This window comes from Durio zibethinus, chromosome 21 (assembly GCF_047325235.1).
Source record: "Durio zibethinus cultivar Kanyao isolate XHJ-2024 chromosome 21, ASM4732523v1, whole genome shotgun sequence".
Classification (NCBI taxonomy): domain Eukaryota; kingdom Viridiplantae; phylum Streptophyta; class Magnoliopsida; order Malvales; family Malvaceae; genus Durio; species Durio zibethinus.
The window spans coordinates 8,513,849-8,536,837 of NC_143182.1; the positions used below are offsets into that span (position 1 = coordinate 8,513,849).

General features: G+C 26.7%; 2 protein-coding genes across 4 annotated transcripts; one reads left to right on the top strand and one right to left on the bottom strand.

Moving 5' to 3' along the window:
* The first annotated feature begins 3,196 nt into the window (after window positions 1–3,196).
* LOC111306159 (Phototropic-responsive NPH3 family protein) lies at window positions 3,197–8,110 on the top strand. Of its 2 annotated transcripts, none has more exons than XM_022904066.2 (4): window positions 3,197–3,876; window positions 4,609–4,675; window positions 5,790–6,956; window positions 7,271–8,110. In XM_022904066.2, the coding sequence occupies exons 1-4, from the start codon at window positions 3,785–3,787 to the stop codon at window positions 7,805–7,807; spliced, it is 1,863 nt and encodes a 620-aa protein (XP_022759801.2). In that variant the 5' UTR covers window positions 3,197–3,784; the 3' UTR covers window positions 7,808–8,110. The 2 variants fall into 2 exon arrangements, with proteins under 2 accessions (XP_022759801.2, XP_089606992.1); XM_089750866.1 differs by having other exon boundaries at window positions 3,719–3,876; window positions 5,741–6,956.
* A 10,081-nt stretch (window positions 8,111–18,191) lies between these two features.
* LOC111305403 (cytochrome b5) lies at window positions 18,192–20,279 on the bottom strand. 2 transcript variants are annotated; one of them, XM_022902917.2, is made up of 3 exons: window positions 20,092–20,279; window positions 18,692–18,758; window positions 18,192–18,582 (listed from the first exon to the last, which is right to left on the bottom strand). In XM_022902917.2, exons 1-3 carry the CDS (start codon window positions 20,176–20,178, stop codon window positions 18,329–18,331), a joined length of 408 nt encoding a protein of 135 aa, XP_022758652.1. In that variant the 5' UTR covers window positions 20,179–20,279; the 3' UTR covers window positions 18,192–18,328. The 2 variants fall into 2 exon arrangements, with proteins under 2 accessions (XP_022758652.1, XP_022758650.1); XM_022902915.2 differs by having other exon boundaries at window positions 20,074–20,279.
* Window positions 20,280–22,989: the final 2,710 nt, after the last annotated feature.

Below are 22,989 nucleotides of genomic sequence, written 5' to 3' on the forward strand. Positions count from 1 at the left end.
ATGCATCATTCGAATTGGCAAAGCCAAAAGGCGCTAATGGTTTATTTATTTTAAAAAAAAGTTAATTAAAGTATAAATTAATACTTTAATTGCTTATTTCTTGATTTTATTTGAAGACAAATTATATTTCAACATTATTAATAAATGTATTACTTTCAGGAAGAAAATCGATTGACGGAGTGAGAAAAGCGACCTCTACTAATTACTATAATTTTATAATTATATATATATATATATATATTTCCTTTGAGAGCAACATTCCTAAGATAATTATTTGAATGTTTGGATTATTGTTGTTAATCAGTAAAGGGTCGTTAGAAAATCATATCTTGACAATGAATGTACATACTACTTACTATACGGAAAATATATGAATTTGTGGTCCCAATCAACCAATCCAGGATTTTCAGGTTCCATCACTTTCATTAGATGCATAATATATATATATATATTTATGCTATTCTTATAGTATAGCTATATGGCTCAAAAATTCTTAAACTAAATGATTTTTCAAGAAAAAACGCAGTTTAAGGAGATTAAAAAGGGAAATTTTCTTAAACTAAATAATTTTTTTTGGATATAAGAGAGCTCCTAACTTTAGAGATTAAAAAAAATTATAAGCGTTGAGAATTGAACTTTAATTTATATATATTTTTGGTTAAAAAGAAATTAATTTTTAGTTATTAAAAGGTCGAGATAAACCTGTTTAAAATATAGGGTAGCTTTGTATTGGATTAATGAATATATATAACTTGATCTAACCATTAATTTTGTCTAAAGACAAATTGATCATCTGGTAAGGAGGAATATTTAGACATTTCAAAGGGTGGGTCAGCAGGCCACTTTTTTCTGCCTGATTTTAGGCTTTCTTTTGGAGGATTAAGCGGTGGCAGTTGGTAACTAATTAGGCTGCTTATATATGAAGTCATTTTTAGAATTGGAGATTCTACACTCTAATGCAAGAGAGAGTGGCCAATAAAGATTACATTTAGCATAGAATAATATATTCAACCGTTTTCAAATTAAGGTTAAATTCTTCCACATTTATATTTAGTTCTCAATGTTAAATTTAAAAATGAACGTGAAATATTAAATTCAAATCTCATTTTGTATAAGTTTAACTGTCTAATTATATTATAATTTGTTAATTGATTGTACAATAATTATAACTTAATTATAATATAATAATTAATTATTCAATTGATTTTATAAATATAATATATATTTTTAAAATTTAATATTTGACTATAAGTACAACTTAAAAAAGAAATGAATGCCCATATCCTTTAATACATTAAAACATTAAAAGTTTTAATGTTTTTTAGATACATTTTAAAATTAAAATTAAATAAAAATATTTTGAATTGAATCAAACTAGATTCAGATTTTAAATTTCTTTGCCCAAATCGCCCTTGGACCAGTCTAAGTCTCATAAGAGTGACTATGAAAATGAATAATTGGCTTCTAATTAGACGCTTTCATTCTGTTTGTCATATACATGTAAAAGATGAAAAGTTGGTCAAAAATGCCAAAGAAGAATGCATGGAATCTGGTCAAGTAATTGATAAGAAAACAGAAGGGATGAATTATATAAGACAGGGAAATGAGAACCAACTGAAACTAAGGAATCATAAGGAAATCCATCTATCTTAATTCCCCCGCTTTCTTTTTTTTATGTAGCTTTTATTTTTCTATGAGGTTAAGGCATATTATGCAATTGCTAATTCTAAATATATTGTTTCTGAGTACTCTTTCCCTGAGATTTCCAGAAAAATCAGAGAAACATATTTAATTTGTCAAAAGGAAAAAATGTAAATTCCAAAATAAATGAATTAATGAATTGAAAACTAGGAGAAAAGGTATATGCAGAGTTTGTAGATAAGGAAAATATTCATTAATTTCCTTTTATTCGTCGATTTTTTTTAATATTTAATTTATTTTTAAATTTTTTTTATTGTATTATATATATGATTGAAGAAAATATTATCCGCATAAATTTTTTTAAATTTATAATTTTCAAATATCAATTATTTTTGTGAACCTCTTCGATTGATGGCCTAACATGCATTGAAGTAGTGATGAAGCACACAACGGGACCTTAAAATAATCTCAAAAAAAAAAAAAAAGAAATCCCAACTTTGTGGAATCAAATTAGGTCAAATTCCATCAATTTTGTCTCTCATGCAAGCTTTTTTTTTTTTTTTTTTCAGCGAATAGTCAACTGCCAAACGAATTTTTAATGCTTTCTCTTTGCAAAAGGGCAATGATATTCTCTTGGATTTGTGGTGTTGATAGCTCCTAATCAATCTCTAGGACTGGACATCTTTTTGGACCCCGATTTGATTCATAGACAAATAGACATTGTTTTCAATAATGTAGTATAATGCTTATGGTGAAGTGCCTGTAAAAGCAGGTGTGGTTGGCCTTGTTGCAACTTGTGATAATTGTTGAAAATGAAAACTAAAAAAACGAGGGCAAGTAGTTTTTTCGGAAAATAATTTGCTTTTTTTTCTTCTTCTTCAGCCAAGCTTTTTAATATCTTCCTAGATTTCAACAATTTATGCCATTTAATCTACATCTTGATATTTCATAAAAATAGTATATATAAACTTCATTTGGCATCAATTATAAGATTCTTACAATATCAAAAGATGTGTTTAATAATCGAAATCTCGAATTCTCAAATGAATTGATAGTGTTGTGATAATCATAAAAAATTATTTAATTAATATGGTCTTTATCTAATAAAATGTCATAGACAACCATCATGAAAGCTTTTGAACTGTATTTTTCTTTGATTGATACATGTCATCAATTTGGAGTAAATGATAATCAAAAACTTCGTTTTCTTTTGGGTGAGGAACTGCTTATGGATTATTTTGATAGATTGATTGAAAATCACTAATTAAAAAAAAAAGGGAAAAAAAAACACATTGAAAGAGAGTGGTAATCCTAATGAAAGAAAAATTTTGAGTCTTATAAGGTCTTTTATTACTCTCCCTTCCAACTCTTCAAATTGGACATCTGTTGAAAGGAACCTTTTGGTGGTTGGAACAAGAGAGTTGGAGAAGGCCCTTAAACAAAAGAAAGAGTGGGTATAGTGAAATTCTCATAACTTGATGGGGTGAAAATGTAAATATCCAAAACATAACTTGTAATTGAAATTTGGGATGGGCAAATGCAAGCAAGACAGAAAACGAAAAAAAAAAAAAAAGGTTTTTTTACTGTTTTTTATGCTTTTGATGAGAAAGAGGGAAAGCAAAGCAAAAGCATGCAAAAATGTCCAAAGATTACAACTCCTTTTGTTGTTTTTTTTTTTTTTTTCTTCTTCTTTGCTCCTATTTTGTAATGAGAGAAGTTTTTGACTTTTTTAAGCCCCCAAAAACAAAAGTTAGTATACAAAAGAACCTTTATTTGCATTTCTTTACCTACTTAACAAAAATCATCAAAAAAACAAAGCAAAACATCAAGAAAACAGTAACATTTAGTAGTAAATTTGAAGTTTGAACGATCCAAAAAAAGAAAGAGATGGGGGGGGGGGGGGTGGTAAAAGGATGACCCACCAAAGAGGCCCAGTGATTTGGACGATAGCAATCTATGGTTTGAAGATCAGCAGTTTGACAAAAATGGCCAAAGAAGTTAAGCAACGACATACATCTCCAACTGGGACTCTGTCTTTGTCTCTCTCCGTTAACCCCACACTATTCTCTTCTTCTCTCTCTCTCTCTCTTTTGTATTTCTCATCATCTTTTTTCTCTCCTGAGTTTACTCACTCTCTCTGTCAATGGACAAGCAGCAGCAGCATCACCACCACTACCACCACCATCAGCAACAGCTGTCTTTGGCAAAGAGTTCCAGGCAGCGTAGCAATGAATGGTAGAAAGTTCAATTCTAGCATTGTTATTCTAACCGTTTTTGGTAGTTAATAGTTTGTTGAATGTGTTTTTCGAAGCTTTGATCTTTTACATAAAAGCTACCTTGTTAACTGTTGCAACTCTTCTTTTCCCACCTTTGCCACTCTGTTGTTCTTGATGTAGTGACGCAAAGAATATATATTTTTTTGGTTTCCTTTTTCATATGTTATAATTTTTTGATGTTTTAGTTTGCTTAAAGTTTCAGTTTTCTCTTTGCTTTGAAAGAATGAGCTTTTTTGTTGTTTTTTCATGTACATGATTTTCTATTTCACTAATTTTCCTATTGATGCATTGAATTGCTAGTTACTCTGCATTGCAGTTCTGGTTTACAATTGATAATTACTCAAAAGTTGAATCCCAGATCATTCATTTGGTTGAAGTGTTACTCAGCCACACAAAATCTTTGTTTTGTTCTTTTTTATGTCAAGATTTACCATATTCTTTTATCTTCCAGCTATTTATGTTGATTGGGGCCTATGATGGTGGCCTTTTTTATTCCAGTACCTAAGTCACTGTGGCTTGGATCTTCAGATTTTTTTCAGATGGGCAAAGCCACACGTGAATTTTGCTAGAGAGAGTCTCTTTTTCTTCTTCTTCTTTTTTTCTTTTTTAATTTTTTTGTCCTTTAGTAATTTTTTTCCCATATCAAAAGTGGTCCTTCTGTTACTAATAAGTACCAGTTCTGTTATTGTAGGATTTTTCGGGATGTTCCAAGTGATATCACAATAGAAATAAATGGAGGGACATTTTCTCTACATAAGGTAATTTGTTGTGTTCTTTACTTCTGAAATTTGTTCATATATTTTGGTTCGGTCACATGAATTCTATAATTGGCTAAGCACTTTAGCTAGGCGCGTGAATAACTAAAGCATTGGGAAAAAGATAAATGTCTTCAAATGTACCCTTAGGCATGTCTAGATCTGAAACTCTTTTCCTTGGTTGTTCCATCGAGAGTAGTGCAAATAGCAGAAAATGAACTTGTTTGTTGCAGATAGACAGATTTAACCTGGTAAGCATCATGGCTTTTTTGGAAAGATTTGAGAAACTAATATGGACTTGAAGAATCATATTGCTTAAAAGAATCATATTGCTTCCTTCCAATATACTGTTATCCATAAACCATATCCTCTCTGTTTCATTCTTTTTCCTTTTCCCCAGTTTTGGATTACTCAGTTGTGTAGCGTCATTTTGACTCACAAGCTCGCCCTTTTTGCTCTGAATTTCTGTAGTTCCATCGTCCACCTTCGAATAAGATTGAGTCAAGGTTGGGATAAAAGGTGTATGACATGTGCATCTCATTTTAATCTGGACCTTCAGGAAAAAAGAATCTTAGAAAGATCAAAGCAACACCACAGCTTATACATAAATGTTTATTTTGATATGTTTAACAGTGAGAGAGACAGGGAAAGGAAAGAATATAAGCAGTCTTAAAGCATTGATTTCAACCTGATTCAATTTTGTTGTAATCAATGTACTTCATAAAATTTTTAGTTCGTAAAGAAATGTGGCATCTTAAATTACTATTATTATTATTATTATTATTATTATTATTATTATTATTATTATTATTATTGTTGTTGTTGTTGTTGTTTTGTGTGTGTATGTTCGTTCTAGTTAACTGCTTTTATGTGGCATTGCCAACTGATTAATGCTCTGCAAGATGAGTGACTGGCTTCCAGTTTGACAATGCTCACAAGTGCAACCAGAATCAAGAAAATTCTGTTGTTTTTCAGGATGATCCCTTTGCCTGATATGTCCTTCAATATGATACCATTAGGTTATAGTTTTCACTGAAGTAAAAAAAAGCATGTTTTTCCCATGTGCAGAATCATTTCAAGATATTCTCAAGCTGATAAATATTGTTGTTGTAAGCAGTTTCCTCTTGTCTCCCGAAGTGGGCGAATCCGGAAGCTAGTTGCAGAACATAGGGATTCTGACATCTCAAGGGTGGAGCTTCTTAATCTACCTGGAGGTGCTGAGTCATTTGAGTTAGCAGCAAAATTCTGTTATGGCATCAACTTTGAAATTACTTCTTTTAACGTGGCTCAGCTCTGTTGTGTTTCTGATTACCTTGAAATGACTGAGGAGTTTTCAAAAGATAATCTTGGCTCGCGTGCTGAAGAGTATCTTGAAAGTATCGTTTGCAAGAACCTCGAGATGTGTGTTGAAGTTCTACAACAATGTGAAAACCTACTTCCTCTTGCAGATGAGTTGAAAATAGTTAGCCGTTGCATAGATGCAATAGCCTCAAAGGCTTGTGCAGAGCAAATTGCCTCAAGCTTCTCCCGCTTAGAATACAGCAGTTCAGGTAGACTTCATATGAATAGGCAAGCCAAATGTGAGGGAGACTGGTGGATAGAGGATCTTTCTGTCATTCGGATTGATTTGTATCAAAGAGTCATGACAGCTATGAAATGTCGTGGCGTCCGTCCTGAGAGTATTGGCGCGTCCCTTGTAAATTATGCCCAGAAGGAGCTGACAAAGAAATCCAGTTTGTGGAATCCATCTAGCCAGACAAAAGTTGATTTAGCTTCAACTGGGCATGAACGACTTGTGGTTGAGACCATTGTCAGCCTTTTACCTGTTGAGAAACTTGCCGTTCCTATCAGTTTCCTTTTTGGACTTCTTAGAAGTGCAGTGATGCTTGATTGTACTATAGCTTGTAGGCTTGATCTAGAGCGGAGGATTGGGTCCCAGTTGGATATTGCAACTATTGATGACCTTTTGATCCCATCTTTTCGGCATGCAGGTGACACCTTGTTTGACGTTGATACAGTTCAAAGGATATTGGTAAACTTTTCACAACAAGATGATAGTGAAGATGATATGGATGATGCATCTGTTTTCGAATCTGATAGTCCTCATTCACCATCCCAAAGTGCATTGTTCAAAGTTGCAAAATTAGTGGACAATTATCTTGCGGAAATTGCTCCTGACGCAAACCTCAAGCTTGCAAAGTTTATGGCAATTGCAGAGACTTTACCTACACATGCTCGTACTATCCATGATGGGCTATATCGAGCCATTGATATTTATCTGAAAGTATGAATGCTGATATCTTCGTTTTAAATATCTGATGTGTTTGCTATTTGCATTAAACTAACAAGTAATGAGTTACTCATATTAGTTTGTCTCATATTCAGAAAAGAAAAACTTGCTGCATATCACATCTATTTCTTGTTGGTTTAATCTTGATAAAGAACAAGCATAAGCTATTCCTGAAAAAGCCATATTTTTATAATTCTTCAATCCTGGATTAGGGTTTGCAACTTCTTCTGAGATTTATTTATTATTCATTCATCTATAGCAATAATTAATTTCTATAACTCTCTAACCTCTTATGAACGCATGTTCAGGCTCATCAGGGTTTACCAGAAGCAGACAGGAAGAAGCTCTGCAAACTGATTGATTTCCAAAAGCTATCACAAGAAGCTGGCGCACATGCTGCACAAAATGAACGGCTTCCCCTCCAATCAATAGTCCAAGTTCTTTATTTTGAGCAACTAAGGCTACGAAATGCTTTGTCCTGCTCTTACGGGGACGATGACCCCAAGCCAGTTCATCACCAGTCATGGCGGATCAGCAGTGGTGCACTTAGTGCAGCAATGTCTCCCAGAGACAACTATGCATCTTTGAGGCGAGAAAATCGAGAGCTAAAACTTGAGCTTGCTCGAATGAGGATGAGATTAAATGATCTAGAGAAAGAACACGTTTGTATGAAGAGGGATATGGCAAAGTCTCATTCTCGTAAATTTATGAGTTCCTTCTCAAAGAAAATTGGTAAACTAAGCTTCTTTGGACATAGTTCTTCAAGAGGATCAAGTTCTCCCTCGAGGCAGTCCTACAGAGCAGATTCTAAGGTGATTGAGAGGACATGTGCAAGCACAGATTAAATACTTAAAATTACATGGGTTCTTTTCCCTGTATTTGTTGAGTAAGGCCACGGTTGTGGTGACCTTTTATGTTAATGTTTTTTAACCTTTTCTTTTGGCCAGATTGTATATGAGTTGTGATGCTTTGAGTTAGCAAGAGTCAAGAGTGGTGGCTCTTCTCTGTTTGCAAGTGATGGTCTCTTAGAGATCAGCACTGATATAGTTTAAAATTTACCTGCAAATTTATTGTACACAGAAATGTTCATTTACAGATGTTCTTATCAGCATGACTTCATTTTATACCAAACAAGAAGTGCACTCTTTAAAATGGAAACCTATATCATGGACCTGCATAACCTGGATGGCAATCTGATTTTCTCTGCAGTAATCAGTAGTCAGTTTTAAGAATAACTAGTTTTATTCCACGTGCATAGTGATTTATTAACCAAATTATAATTATAATATAATATAATAATTTTAATATTTTATAATAATAAGATTGAAATAATTATCATCATACTAAATTAAATTAAAAATGTAAAATTAAGTTTTAAAAAATAAATATAACAAAAAATTAAAATTCTAATAAAAAAAATATTTAATCTTTCTTTATTTTGATTCTTTTTAGAAGTTTTCTTTTAAGTTTTTTAGTGTTAAGTCATCATCTTTATTCTTTTTTTGTAATATTTTTCTTTTTTAAAAATTTTTTTGACTATAAAAAATTATTTTATATCACAATCAAATCGGATTTTGTATTTTTCTTATTCTCTATTTTATGTTTCTTCCAGAGCTTTTTAAAGTTTTTTTAATGGTAGATTTTTATCTTCAATTTTATAAATTTTTTAGGCAATTGATTATTGCCGAACTCATTCAAACTATTACTTTTCATCAATTTATTGTTAAAATTTTAAATTCATTTTTTCTTTGAAACCAAATTCTTATAAAGTTCTTGTTACTTGAAATAAAGTAAATATATACCGATTTTTTTTCATTACTAACTTATGTGTTTAACGTGTACTTATTTATGTAATATAAATCATTTTGTAATTTCATTTTATAGTAAAAATTGCATACTTACGTGAATTTTAATAATTAAAAATATTAATTTGTAAACATATTCTAAAGAAAGGATATGAAGTAATAAAAAATTATTAGTATCTCGATGTAATAATCAATAATGTTTATTTATGTATTTATAAGGGATATTGATTAAAACTACTTTTAGTATCAAATACTGATTTCTTAAAAAATAATTAAATATATATAACTTATTAAAATATGTTATACTAAGAGTTTTAAAAAATAAACTTTACTTAAAGGTATACCTTATCCTAATCAAATAGTTTTTTATGTTGTTCTTTAAATATTCAAATACTTTTTTTCAATTAACTTTGGTTTAATATTATTATTGTTTGTTAAATAATGAAATATCATAATTTTAAAATTAATAAGATATGATCTATTTTAGACAAATATTAAAAGGTATATTTTGAAGGTAAACTATGTTTTAAATCTTAGACTTTAAAATTGATAGTGAATATATTTTTAATATTTGTACTCTTTTTTAATTAAAATGGAATAATTTCATTATTCAATGAACACTTAATTATTTATCAAGTATAAGTCATTCAAAAAATTCATCATTTAAACAATATGGTAATAAAATTATAATTTATAGAATTCATACTATTATTAGTATTATTAGATCATATATTTTAATTTAAAATATTATGTACTTGAGAAAATAATTAATAGGTAATTTTTCTATGGTATTTTCCAATAAATTTAAATTCATTATTTTTCTCTTTCATTTTAAAAATATTTTTAAAGACAACAATTTTTTGTATAATTGCTATCAATGTTATAAATGATACCATAAAACACAACAATTTATTTTAGTAAAGATATAGCATTAATCTTGTTACTATTAATATATTATCAAATTGATAGTCAATGACATACAAATATAGAAAAAGTTATTCCAAATTTTCACTTCAAAATTTGATTTTTTTTTTAATAAAAATATGTTGTTATAGTAATTGGTACATGAATATTGTTTTAATTATTTATATATGTGAAAAATATCCATAAATATTGTAACTCAATACCTTAGTATTAAATGGCAATTAGTATAATTTTTTAAATGAATTAAATATGTTAGACATATTAAAAAATATAGCTTTATATTAATATTTAACAACAAAAAAAACTACTAAATTAGTAATGATTTACTACTGCATATTATCGATGATTTGCTGTTAAGTTATATTATTAATTTATTATTAAAATATAAATAATTTACTATTAAGTTATATAGACTTTACTATTAAGCTAAAATTGATTTATTAATAAGTTATCATTGATTTACAACTAAATTATAAATGATTTAGCATTTAGTTATCAATAAATTATGACTAAGTTAACTCTGATTTATTATTATAACTTATATATTACTATGTTTTTACTTCACTCTTGCTAGTAACCGGAGTTCAATCCCTAAAAACTTCAAATATAAAAAACCTTATCATCAATTAACAATTAAGTCATTATTGATTTATTACTATGTTATCAGTGATTTATTATTAAGTTATTAATTATTTATTATTAAGTTATAAATTATTTACTATTAAGTTATTGATGATTTAGTACTAAGTTATTGATAATTTATTATAAAGTTATAACTAATTTACTATGAAGTTATTGATGATTCATTACAAAATTATCATTGATATATAACTAAGTTATAAGTGACATATTAGTACGTTATTAGTGATTTATTGCTAAATTTAGTGATTTACTATTATATTATTATGCATTTACTAATTACATTGATTTATTACTAAGTTTTCAATAGTTAGCTATCAAGTTATCAATTATTTACTACTAAATTATTATTAAATTACTACTAAGTTATTTATGGTATACTATTAATTTTATCAATTAATTACAATATATAAGATAATTTTCCTTTTATATAATATAACATTATTGTTTCATTTAAATTTAAAATTTTTTTATTAATTTTTTTTAATGAATAAGTTCATAGTAGGTTTATCATAATCTTTTTCTTTTTCTAGTAACCAGGGTTCAATCATTAGTAACTTTAAGTATAAAAAAATGTTATCACTAATTAACAAATAGATTATTACTCACTTACTGCTATCTTATCACTAATTTACTACTAAATTATCATGATTTATCATTAAGTTATAGATGATTTATTGTTAAGTTATAAATAATTTATTACTTAGTTATTGATAATTTACTATTAAGTTATTAATAATTTATTATAATATTATTCCTGATTTACTATAAAGTTATTAATAATTAACTAATTTACAATTAAATTATCATTGATTTATAACTAAATTATCACTAATTTACAACTAAGTTATCAATGTTTTACTATTATGTTATTAATGATTTACTACTAAGTTATCAATAATTTACTACTAAATTATTAATTATTTACTATTATACTATTATATATTTGCTATTTTGTTATCATTGATTTACTATTGAGTTTTAGTGATTAGCTATTAAATTATCATTGATTTATTGCTAAGTTATGTATGATTTTCTACTAAATATGTAATTTAATTACTATTAAACTAAACTAAATTTATTATTATGCTATCACTAATTTACTACTAAGTTTTTATTGATTTACCACTAAATTATCAATGATTAACTATTAAGTTATCATTTTTTATGAAGTTATCATTAATTCACAACTATGTTATTATGCATTTACAACTATGTTATAATTGATTTATTATTAAGTCATTATGCTTTGACTATTATATTATTACTAATTTACTACTAAATTATAATTGATATACTATTAAGTGATATCTCTAATTTACCATATTAAATTATTACTGACTAACTATTAATTTACTGATGATTACTATTAAGTTATATTGATTTACTTTTAATTTTTAATTATTAATTACTACTTAGTTATAAATTATTTACTATTAAATTATTATTGATTTATTACTAAGCTATTTATGATTTATTACTAAATTTGTCAATTAATTACTACTCCATTTATATGTCCCAATTAAATTATCACAGTTGATCTTTTTAGTTAAAATTTTATAACTCTGACATCTATTATTTTAAATATTTTAATAAATTAAATTTTACAAAACACATATTTAGAAACCACTTCATTTAAAGTTTTTAAAATATTTTTTCATATTTTTATCAATAATAAATAAAAAATAATAGGTGATTAAAATTAAAAAAAAATTGACCAACAAAAATCAAAATTTGACTTTATTAGGATTAAGGGGATATTAAACTGAATCTTATTTACTATTAAGTTATCATTAATTTACTATTAAGTTATCATTGATTTATTACTAAGTTATCAATAATTAACTACTAAGTTATCGTTCATTTTTTATTAAGTTATATTTAATTTACTAATATGTGTTATACATTTATAATTATGTATAAATGATTTACTATTAAGTTATTTGTTATTTCTTACTATGTTATTATGTATTTATTATTATGTTATCATACACTATTTTATCAATTATTTACTACTAAATTATTATTTATTTACTATTAAGTTATTATTATTTTACTATTAAGTTATCCATAATTTATTATACAGTTATCATTAATTTAGTATAAAGTTGCTACTGATTTTGTCTAAATTATCTCTAATTTATAACAAAATTATCAAAATTTGCTACTATACTGTTATACATTTACTACTAAATTATAATTAATTTACCATTAAATCTTTTATAATTAATATAACTGTATAAATCATATTAATAGGTGTAATATATTATAAACACTAAATTATTTATTTGTAGAAAAACTATTTTAAGCTTTCTAGCCGTATTGCTTGCGTTAATTGGGGCATGAATGACTTAACCAAAGAAAAACTATTTTAATAAGAAAATAAATGAAAAATATATAATATTTTAATTTACTAAAAAATATTAAATAAAAATAAATAGAGATAATTTAATAAATTATCACATTTTATATATAATATAGATATATATTAAACATTTTCTTAATTATAGATTGTCTTATTTAAGGTAGGCTATAAAATCTAAAGTATGTATATATTTGTGAGTATTCTAAATATTTAGCTAAAATTTAAATAAATTTTTTTATAGTCAAATTGGCTAAATTTCAAGTGGAGCACTTTTTATGTATTAAGAGAAAAAAAATTAAAAGTCACGTTATCATTTGTCATCCAATACCTTTTTTAATCATTTTCATATATATTATGATACATTGATCCATTGAATAATAAAAATATTAATTTAATAATTTTACAATCTATATGAAATATTAATTGATTCATTTGTTTTATTTTTGTATATATATAATTTGACATTATTAATTGAAATAATTTATGATCTTAATTGTAAGATTATATAAATAAACGTATTTTTATTTCACATCCTTGTACTTCAAATTTTTTATTATGCAACTAATGAGTTTAATTGTAAGTCTTCCTTTTTTTATGAATTGAAGAATTTATTGGACATGCATGATTGGCATATAGTGTATTATTAATAGGAGTGTAACAAATAAAAAAATCACTTTTAATATTATTTAGAGTTTACACTTTTATATATAAATATCATAAATGATAAATATATTTATCTGTAATAAATACACTTACAAAGTACAAATAATTATTAAATAGATGCTGTCATGATAAGAGTAAAAATTAATAATCATATACTTAAAGAATATAAATAAATAACAGAAAATAAACTATAACATTATTGATTCAAAGAATATAATAATTGATTACAAAACTAACAAAGCTTTGATCATTCAACAAAACACGTACAATTAATCATGGGATTAAAATATTTTTCACTATCAAAATACAAAAATATTCTAGAACATTCTTAATTGAAAAAAATAAATTTATATTATTGAAGGGAAAATTATAAAATATATTGATAGTAGAGTTTTTAAATTTCATAATTGAAATTAGTAACGTAACATACATACCCTTTAAGCTTTAGAGCATATTAAAAAAAAAACTAATTGAAAAAATAAATGAGTGATAATAAAAAAAAAACCTAATTGAAAAAATAAGTGAATAATGTGTTAATTTTTTAACTCAATTGTGGAATTAAAAAAAAACTCAATTAACATTATATCAAATAATTTATCTTCTTCAAGATTAATGTTTCTTAACAATATAGTTTCATAAAAATATCTTAAGCAAAAAATATTTGAAACTAAAAATAAAAAAATAAGGATTGATTGAAATTTATTGGATGTAATATAGAATCAATCTATAGAAGATAAAATAAAATCTAAGTTTAGTAACAATTCACATATACAGGAGATTATGTTCGTAAAACAAAGATTCATTTAGTCATTGTAATGTTAAGACATGATTGCATAGAGTGATTAGAAATATTATAGTAAAATAAATCAACCATTGCAATCATTAAACATATAAATGTATATTTATCATAAAAAAAAAAATTCAAACATGCAAACTTACCACAATACATGTATTACTCTTTCTCAATAATATTTTGATAATTTAATTAATAATTTTGTATGAACTTTAATTTTAATTGATCTAAATTAAATAAATAAATAATATAAATATATTTAAGGACTCATGATATGTACTATTAAAGAAGATAAAGAGTAAATTAGGTTGTTTTTTGAAAAAAAAAATTTATGTTTTACTTAAGATAAAATTAAATGTTTTTGGGGCATAAATATTATGATATAATAATTTAGACTAAAATAATGACTCATTGAGCAAGAGAGGAAAGATTTTGTCTATGTTTTGTTCAATATCAATGACTCATAGTATGCCATAGCCCATAGGATGAGAAATATGTTTTAAATGAATTTAATTGAATTATTACTTATGAAATTGAACAAAAAAATCCTATAAAAAAAAAGAAAGAGTAAATTTGGGTTAATTTTTTATAACACATCCACTATATCCCACAAATAAATTTTTAATGTAGTTTAATTTGATATAAATTCTATTTGTAAATTTTTAATTGATTTAAATTTAAATAACTAACGAATAAAAAAGTTGTCTATTTAATGACAAATAATCTTTATTAAATAAATAAATAAATGCTAAAAATTTAAAGGTAAATTTATTATTTTTTAAAATTCATAAGAATATTTAAGTGATTACTTTTAACACTTTTGGATTAATTTAAATAATTAACTAATAAATTATATATATTTAATGAAAAATAATCTTTAATACATAAATAAAAAATGCTAGAAATTTAAAGATAAAAATTTGTTATTTCTTAAAATTTATAAGGATATTTATATCGTTCACTTTTAATAATTTTAGAATTCATATATATATATATAAATATATATATATATATGATATTTGAATGGTATATGCGGTTCCTAAATAATCTATTACCTAATTAAATATAATTTTGAATCGACCTTGCATCCCCCCCTTTTTTTCTTTTTCTTGATTTAATTTGTCAATTTTTTTAGTTATTCCAAAGTCATTTGCAGATCTAGTAGTTTCAGCAATTTTATTTTTTTTGTGCAATGAGACTCTTCTTAAGTTCCTTTCCGCACTCTGAATCACAACTAGTAGCTAGGACTCTCTATTTGTTCAATTGATCATTCCCATACTTGCAGCAAATTTGATTCTGTATTTTAATTTGTGGTTTTTTGCTTTAATTTGGAAATTTTCTAGCAGTGGAGTCAACCTGCATTTTAAAGGTAACAGTTTTCTCAAGTCTAACGATTTGCCAACATTCATCAGTGAGCTTCCTTCATTTTTTATCATGCTCCTGTTTGCTGTTAGGAATGTAGAAACTATGGTGTTTGTAGTGATCTTGAGAACAATCAAGAATTCATGGTGGAACATTGGAGATTTTCAAAGCCAATGTTCACAAGCTTTAAAGGAAGAGATCATGACAGGAACATCCGTAGAAGAACACATGGCATCAGTGAATGCATATTCATGTTAAATATTGAGGATAGGGCAGAAATAGAAAAGGACATATCGAACAAACACATGGGGAAAGACAATTACCAAATTATCAAATCAGGGGCAAATCAAGCTACATTGAACAAATGTTTGTTTAAAGATTTTGGGTAGAGAGAAATCCATTGATTTGCAGAGTTCAACAAGTAAAAAAAAACCTGGAGATTCTGCTCTAGACTCTTGTCACTTTTTCTTTTCCGTTCCTCACATTTTGTAGGCAAGAAATAAGAAACTTTCAGATGAAGCAACTTGCAAGCACTGTCTTGTTTCACTAAGCAAGGTTTCAAAATGGTAACCTGTTTTTTACATTCAGTCCCTAGAGCATCATCCTGTTTTGAGACTGCTGAATCTGTCACCGACATCTGTTTAAACTCTTTGTGAGTGCCCTGGTACTTGGTTATCTAATCGGCAAGGGATTCAAACCGTGATTGTCCGTTGAATCTCTCATTACCAGCTTGCTCCTCAGGACTTACCTCTTCCCAGTGTGTAGAAATTGTTGCCAGTGTGATTGGCAGTGGTTTTGGTGCTTGAGTGTCCTCCCAGCAGATGACTTGCTCGGTGACGTTTGTCAAGAAGTTGCCGGTGCACATAACATTAAGGCTATATATTTTTTATTTCATTGTAGTTAGAATTTTTATGTTATGAAATATTTTATATTTTATTGAAATTTTCTTAGTTAGCTTGATGTAATCTATATAAAATATTTACTTGAATTTATTTAGATCATCTGGGTGATAAATATTCGAAATAATGATATTTTAATAATTCTAGTAATTGGATTTATTCATTTATTTTTAAATTTAATGGATATAATTATAATAAAATAAAAATTCATAGTTTTGATTTCATACAATAAAAGACCAAAAGCTTATTTCCTATATTTTTTTATAAAATTTAAAGATTTATTTAAGTGTTATCTTAAAATAGTTCAATATAGATAACAAAAACAATAAAATAATTTATTATATAAATTTCACTAACTTTAATGATCAAATCGGTATAAAACCAAGTTGACAAGGAGATGTTAATTTTGGATATCAAAATATTAATAAATTTTACAAATGTTAATTATTAAATTGTAAAATTTTTAAAATTAGATTATTAAAATAAAATTTTTCAAAAGTTAAATGATAAAAAAAATTGTAATTGATCATTTTTTTTATATTCAAAATTTATTCATTTCAAATTTATAATACCACGTATCATATGCCATGTGATATATCTAATAATATAATTATGTTATGTCAGCTTATCGTTAATTTCTAATGTTGAGTGAAAAAAAATAATTTTATAAATGTTAGTGATTAAATTATAATTTTTCATTGTTGGATTATCAAAATAAAAATATACTTTAATAAATGTTATTGATTAAATTATAAGTTTTTCTAATTGGATGATCAAAATAAAAACATCTGAAAATTCAATAACTAATCTAAGTAATTTACCCTAACAAAATATATTCTTCTCTTGATTTAAATAGTATATTACTGTTAATTCACTGCGATCAAGGGTAAGTAAACGTGCATTTATGAAGGAAATACCTAAGCTGCTAAGCATTTCTCAATCACCTAAAACTACTGTTTGCTTATTTTAGAAAAAGATTAATATCAAAATATGATCTAAAATCTCAAACCTTGTTAATTGATTATGCCCAAGCGCAATTTTTATGGTTTTCCGTTATTGGGAATTTCATTCCATCTTCTTGCCTTGCAATTTCATGAAGCATTTGGAAGTGCCATAGATTTGGATCTGTTTGTATCATGTGATAACTGCAAAGGTTGCGTTTGTAAATTAGTATTTAATTATAAAGATTAAATATTATAATATAATTGTTTTTGTAAATTGATATTTAATTATAAAATTATAGAATTTAAATGTGTCAAACTTGTTTTGATACACAAAAGGTAATTTGGAAAATTTATATTACATTTCCGGTAAATTGCTAATTTACCAAACACTGTAATGTTACATTCTCTGCATTTTAATCAGCATTTTACCATGTATACCAAACACTGCCATGTTATTTTTTCAGCATTTTAACTTCCTGTAATTACCTTCTCTACGTTCAAATTGCCTGCAATTTAATTGACAGCATAGTAACAAATGCAACCAAAACGTCACGGCTAAGACAAAAGCCTCAGGCACCTGAACCTGGGCGCAGACCGTGACATCACAACTTGAAGGCTTAGATTTATTTATATGCTATCGTTAAATTTGGAAGCTTTGGAAGGGTTGGACAACCATGTTGAGCACGGGCAGTAGCCATCAATTGAGCAGCAATCAAAGAAACAAGTTTTTAGATCATCAATTGAGCAGCAAGAGAAGGTAGCTTTACCAACTACAGGTAGAGGGAAAAAGAAAACAATCTTTAGATCTTGCAGATAAAAGGGGGCAACTCGTCGATGGACAAACAAGCATATATGTAATCAATCAGAAGCAAATATCCAACCATCCGACAATATGTGAGAGTTCCAAACAAATTTAAACTAACATAATCTTATTGTGAAGATTTTTCCAACTCTCTCTTGGGGTCTTGACGCTTAAGCTGGTGATTTGGTATAGAAGCGGATGCCGAAGGCCAATCCCAAGATTAGCAAGGGAACAAGGAATTGGAGAAGCTTTATAACAAATTCTGAGGTCTTGTCCTGATCATAGTGAGGCTGCTTGGGAGGGGTGTACTTTGTCTTGGTGGGGATCGTTGATGTATCGATGTCACCCACATAAAACTCATCCATCATTGCTCTAGCTGAGCTACTATGACCAACATCCTCAAAATCATCAGTTGCATCCTTCCCTGTCAACCATACATCAAAGCAAGGTTATTTCCATTTTTCCATCTTCTACAATAATTCCAGCATTAGATTATACAAAATAAGTAAAAAAAATTTAGGTATTTGTTATACCTGTGGCAGACAACAAGACCTCATCACCACCAGGATGGTCCTCCAAGAATTTAGTCACATTGAAGACCTGTTCAAACATAAGATTGGAATTTAAGGAGTTCAAAGTGGAATATAAAGCAATGGTTCCAAATCAAAATCAAGTTGGCTCTAGAGTAAAATTAGCAATCAAATTAATGGTAGATTGATATCTAAAGCTGAACCCTGCTTCATGTTACCACAAGTTCAAATAGAATTCAACCCCATAAATTTTGTTCTTACAACCAATGTATTGCTGATGACAGGTCCTTGAAATTTATGAATAGAAACCAAGTGTTCATGACAGTTTCTAAAAACTTTTATTAAATAAGGATAAGGGTAATGTTACTGATTTCTGAACCTCCAAAAAGATAAAAGAATGCTATAGATAATGTTGGTACTAACTGGAAAGAAATAAATACAAAAAATTCAAGTCGTTAGCATCCAAAAGCCAGCCACTACTGCAGTGAATAGGATACTAAAACCGGCGAAAATCATTATTATAATGCTTGAATCATTCAGCCCACTTAAAGCAGCATAGCCAATTTAGAACTCCTCAGAGGAATGGAATAAAAGTATATCAACAAAAAGAAAACATTCATTTTAAATGTCTAGGACCGACAACTACTCTGCAAATTGAGGAAAAAAAACACACAACGGCTGATATCTTTTAATTTAAACTGTTACCAACTACCAAGAGAATACATTGTACAAAGTACATCAAGCAGAATTCATAAAAAATAGTGCATTTAAATGCGAAACTAAATCTAATGACAGTAACGCAGCGCATCAATGGTCAGCACCACCAATCCGGAATAAGCTAATGATTAAACAAATCCAAGGAACTCAATAGCAGAGTGTATATTCTTGCATGCAGCCTAGCAATCATCCAGATCAAAAGAAATTCTGAGATCTAAGCAAAATATTGCTTTTGATATGAAGATGAATGTCTTGAATCTGACTTATCAATCCGCCAATAAGAAGAAAATGAAATTTTCTTTCAGTTTCATTTATCTTTCATACAGGAGAGATGGACTATAAGGAATCCTAAGCTTCTAGAGACAAGTCAAATATGCAGTGAATATAAGCTGTCAGCCTCTAAGAGAGATACACCCACTTGGGTTCAAAATTTTTTTATGATCAGAACCAAATAAACAAAAATCAAACAAACAAGAAAATCACCTAGTAATCAAATTAAAAAAAAAAAAAGGCTTCCCAGATCTAACAACACTAAAAACTTGCAACTCCAGAATTAAATTAAAATACCCAACTTTTGCAAAATATAAACAAAACAAACCAGACCAAAAAGAAAACCCCACAACCCTGGACTGGGTCAAGATCAAACTGGATCATCCGAGAAACTGTACCCAAAAAAGAGGTTCTACCTTGCCCTCAATGACAAGCCAACAATCTTTAGCATTGTTGTGTTGAGAAACCTCAGCCAAAGTATAGACCTTTCCTTCTCCACCCATCTTTTTGCTTGTTTGAGGAAGAAAAAGAGCAGAGATTTGCTGATCAAACTAAACTAAAGTTTATTGTAGTTGTCTTGTGGTTAGCATAGCCGCCGGGCGTTGGGAATAGAACAAATAACAAAAACAGTATAAATAAGGGAAACTTAGAGAGAGAGGGTTTGGTTGGTAAAGGCCAATGGAAAATATTTTGATTGGCTGAGGGGTTGGTGAGGACTGAGGGTGAGATGGTTGTATCACCAACCACCCCCTTCCCTTTATGGTATTGTGATTTCTTATTTGAACTTTTTTGTGGAGTTGTTTATTTTTTTTGGATTCCGACATTTTTGTCATTTTTGTTCCTTCTAATTCGAAAACAAAAGTTTCTAAGTACATAACAAAATTACAACCCTCAAATTTACAATCAATATGAATGTTTTCTCCTCGAACAAATACCAGAACATGATCTAACAAATAACTGCGATAAAAATATGCTTAGTAAAATTATGGTGGTATTACTAATATTTTTTTCACTTTTGAAGAAAACAAAGTGAAATGGGGTAAATTTTCTCCCTTTTTACACTATGATAAAAGTAAGATTTGGTTTAAATATTTTTTACAATAATCAGAGAAAATTATCATGTAAGTCAATTATAAACTTAAAATATAAAAAAAGACACACATTAATTATAAAAAAATAACACACATAATATTTTACCTCTAATAATTAGGGTTATGAACCTATAGTTTAAATCATCTTTAGTTTGCAAGACATAAAAAATTGAAAATATATATTTCTAATTGTAGTTCGATTCCTTCGATTTGCAATCTCAAAAAAGTTTGAGGCTTGGAATTACAAAAGCGATTTAAGACACGTTATTATAGAATAAATTTATCTAAAAATTAAATCTAATTAAAATTAATAGATCATTCAAAAATTTTGTTCAAAGTTCAACTCTTAATTCATCAGTTTGAATCAAAAAAATTCGATGTTTTTAAATACATTAACATATCAAATTATGAAAATATAAAAATTTTATTATTATTAATATGTTTTAAAATTAAAATTAAATAAAATTTTTTTAATAAAATAAAATTTCAAATCAAATTGAGTTTAAAATTCAAAACTCATACGTAAGCCCAGTAAAGGAAAATTTTGGGTAGGAGTTTCAAAATGAAGAAAATATTAGGGCCGTCCTAGTGTCCTTTTCTTCTTGACATTAGAATACAACGACTAAGTTTAGAAAGATTTGTGTTGCTAACTCATATATAAACACAACGGGCGATCATATTCCACCATTTGTTAGTATGCGTAGAGGATTTAGTGCCAAATTTGTTTGTAGATGTGTACCCCTTCTTACTCAATGATTTTTTTTTTCTTCTTTTTTTCTAATACAAACTTCTCTCCTTGTGATTATCTTATCCAATTTATTTATACAAATAATATTGAAGCCAAGAAATCATTGTAGGAGGTTGGGCCATGCAATTCAACAACCTTAGGCAAATCAAAGGCGATTTCCATCTTTGATTATATGTTTAGATAGATATATAAATAATGGTATTTATTTATTTAAAAAAAACTCTTTATGAAATAATATCAAATAAACTTGTTCATGAGTTGCGTTTTGAATATGAGTTTTAAAATTTGAATCTAATTCAATTCAAAATTTTATTTTATTTAATTATAAAATATATTTAGAAATAATAAAATTTTCATATTTTTTTTATATTTTAAATATATTCCAAGATATTTTTAAAACAAATTTAAACTTTTTAGATACCATAAATTTGATCGAATTCTAGACAAAACTTCTTAGTAGTCGATTAGATTTGGCTTAGTTTGACTCGACCTATTAATAAATTTATTAGTAAGCTATACATAAATTATAAATCAATACAAAAAATATAAAATAATTTGTTTCCTAATTTAATATGTTACGAGAACAATTTAATTTTAAAAATATTTAGCTTTCAAAACTTTTTTGATAGTAGAGATAATAATGAATTCAAACTTGAAGAGTTTTATGTCATTCATTTTCATTTATAAGTGATGTTTTTTGTACTATTAAAAAACATTTATCTTTTTTTTTTAATTTTTTATACCGAATATAAAGAAAAAAAATTCCTTTCTATTCTATTTTTTTTTTTTTAATTTGGTTGTTCATTATATTTTCTTTCATTTTCAGTTTTCACCGAACATAATGTTTAAGAGTACTAAATAAAATGATTTATTTAAAAATAATAATTGGTCGCGAAAAGCTTAATTAATACATTTGGACATGTGATAATTTTTGTTGCAATGTAAGCCTCAAATTTCACATTGAAAGAGATTATTTAGTATATCACCTTTTTAGGCTTTGATTGTTTGATGCTTTCAAATTTGCTTTTTATTTTTTTCCAATAAAAAACTAAAAACAACATACAAAAAACAAAAAAAAAAATAAAAAATAAAAAGTAAAAAATAAAAACACAAACCAAAGAAAAAATTAATTTATTCATTATTTTGGTCAAATTAATTAATTAATTCATACTCATAATATTATTGTAAAAGCATGATTAATTTCAATTAAAAATATAAATTTTTAATTAGGTGTCATATTAGATGCAAACTTAAATTAATGAAACACGGTCAACAATATTCATTGGTTATCAATTAAATTAAAAATTTATATATAGATATTATACATTATATTACAAGTTCCCAATTTATTAATGAATAAAATTAAAACTTAAAGACTTTAAAAGTTATATATCATAATAAATAAAATTAAAATATATTTTAAAAACTTTAAAAATTTAAATTTATTAATAAATAAATAAAAATTTGTATGCATG

Excerpts from the sequence above, each read along its gene's own strand:
- LOC111306159 (XM_022904066.2), top strand. The coding sequence starts at position 3,785 with ATGGACAAGCAGCAGCAGCATCACCACCACTACCACCACCATCAGCAA. Across the intron at positions 3,877-4,608 it reads AGGCAGCGTAGCAATGAATG|GATTTTTCGGGATGTTCCAA; the intron begins GTAGAAAGTTCA and ends CTGTTATTGTAG. Across the intron at positions 4,676-5,789 it reads GGACATTTTCTCTACATAAG|TTTCCTCTTGTCTCCCGAAG; the intron begins GTAATTTGTTGT and ends TGTTGTAAGCAG.
- LOC111305403 (XM_022902915.2), bottom strand. The coding sequence starts at position 20,178 with ATGGGTGGAGAAGGAAAGGTCTATACTTTGGCTGAGGTTTCTCAACAC. Across the intron at positions 18,759-20,073 it reads AGGTAGAACCTCTTTTTTGG|GTCTTCAATGTGACTAAATT; the intron begins GTACAGTTTCTC and ends ATGTTTGAACAG. Across the intron at positions 18,583-18,691 it reads GGTCTTGTTGTCTGCCACAG|GGAAGGATGCAACTGATGAT; the intron begins GTATAACAAATA and ends TATGGTTGACAG.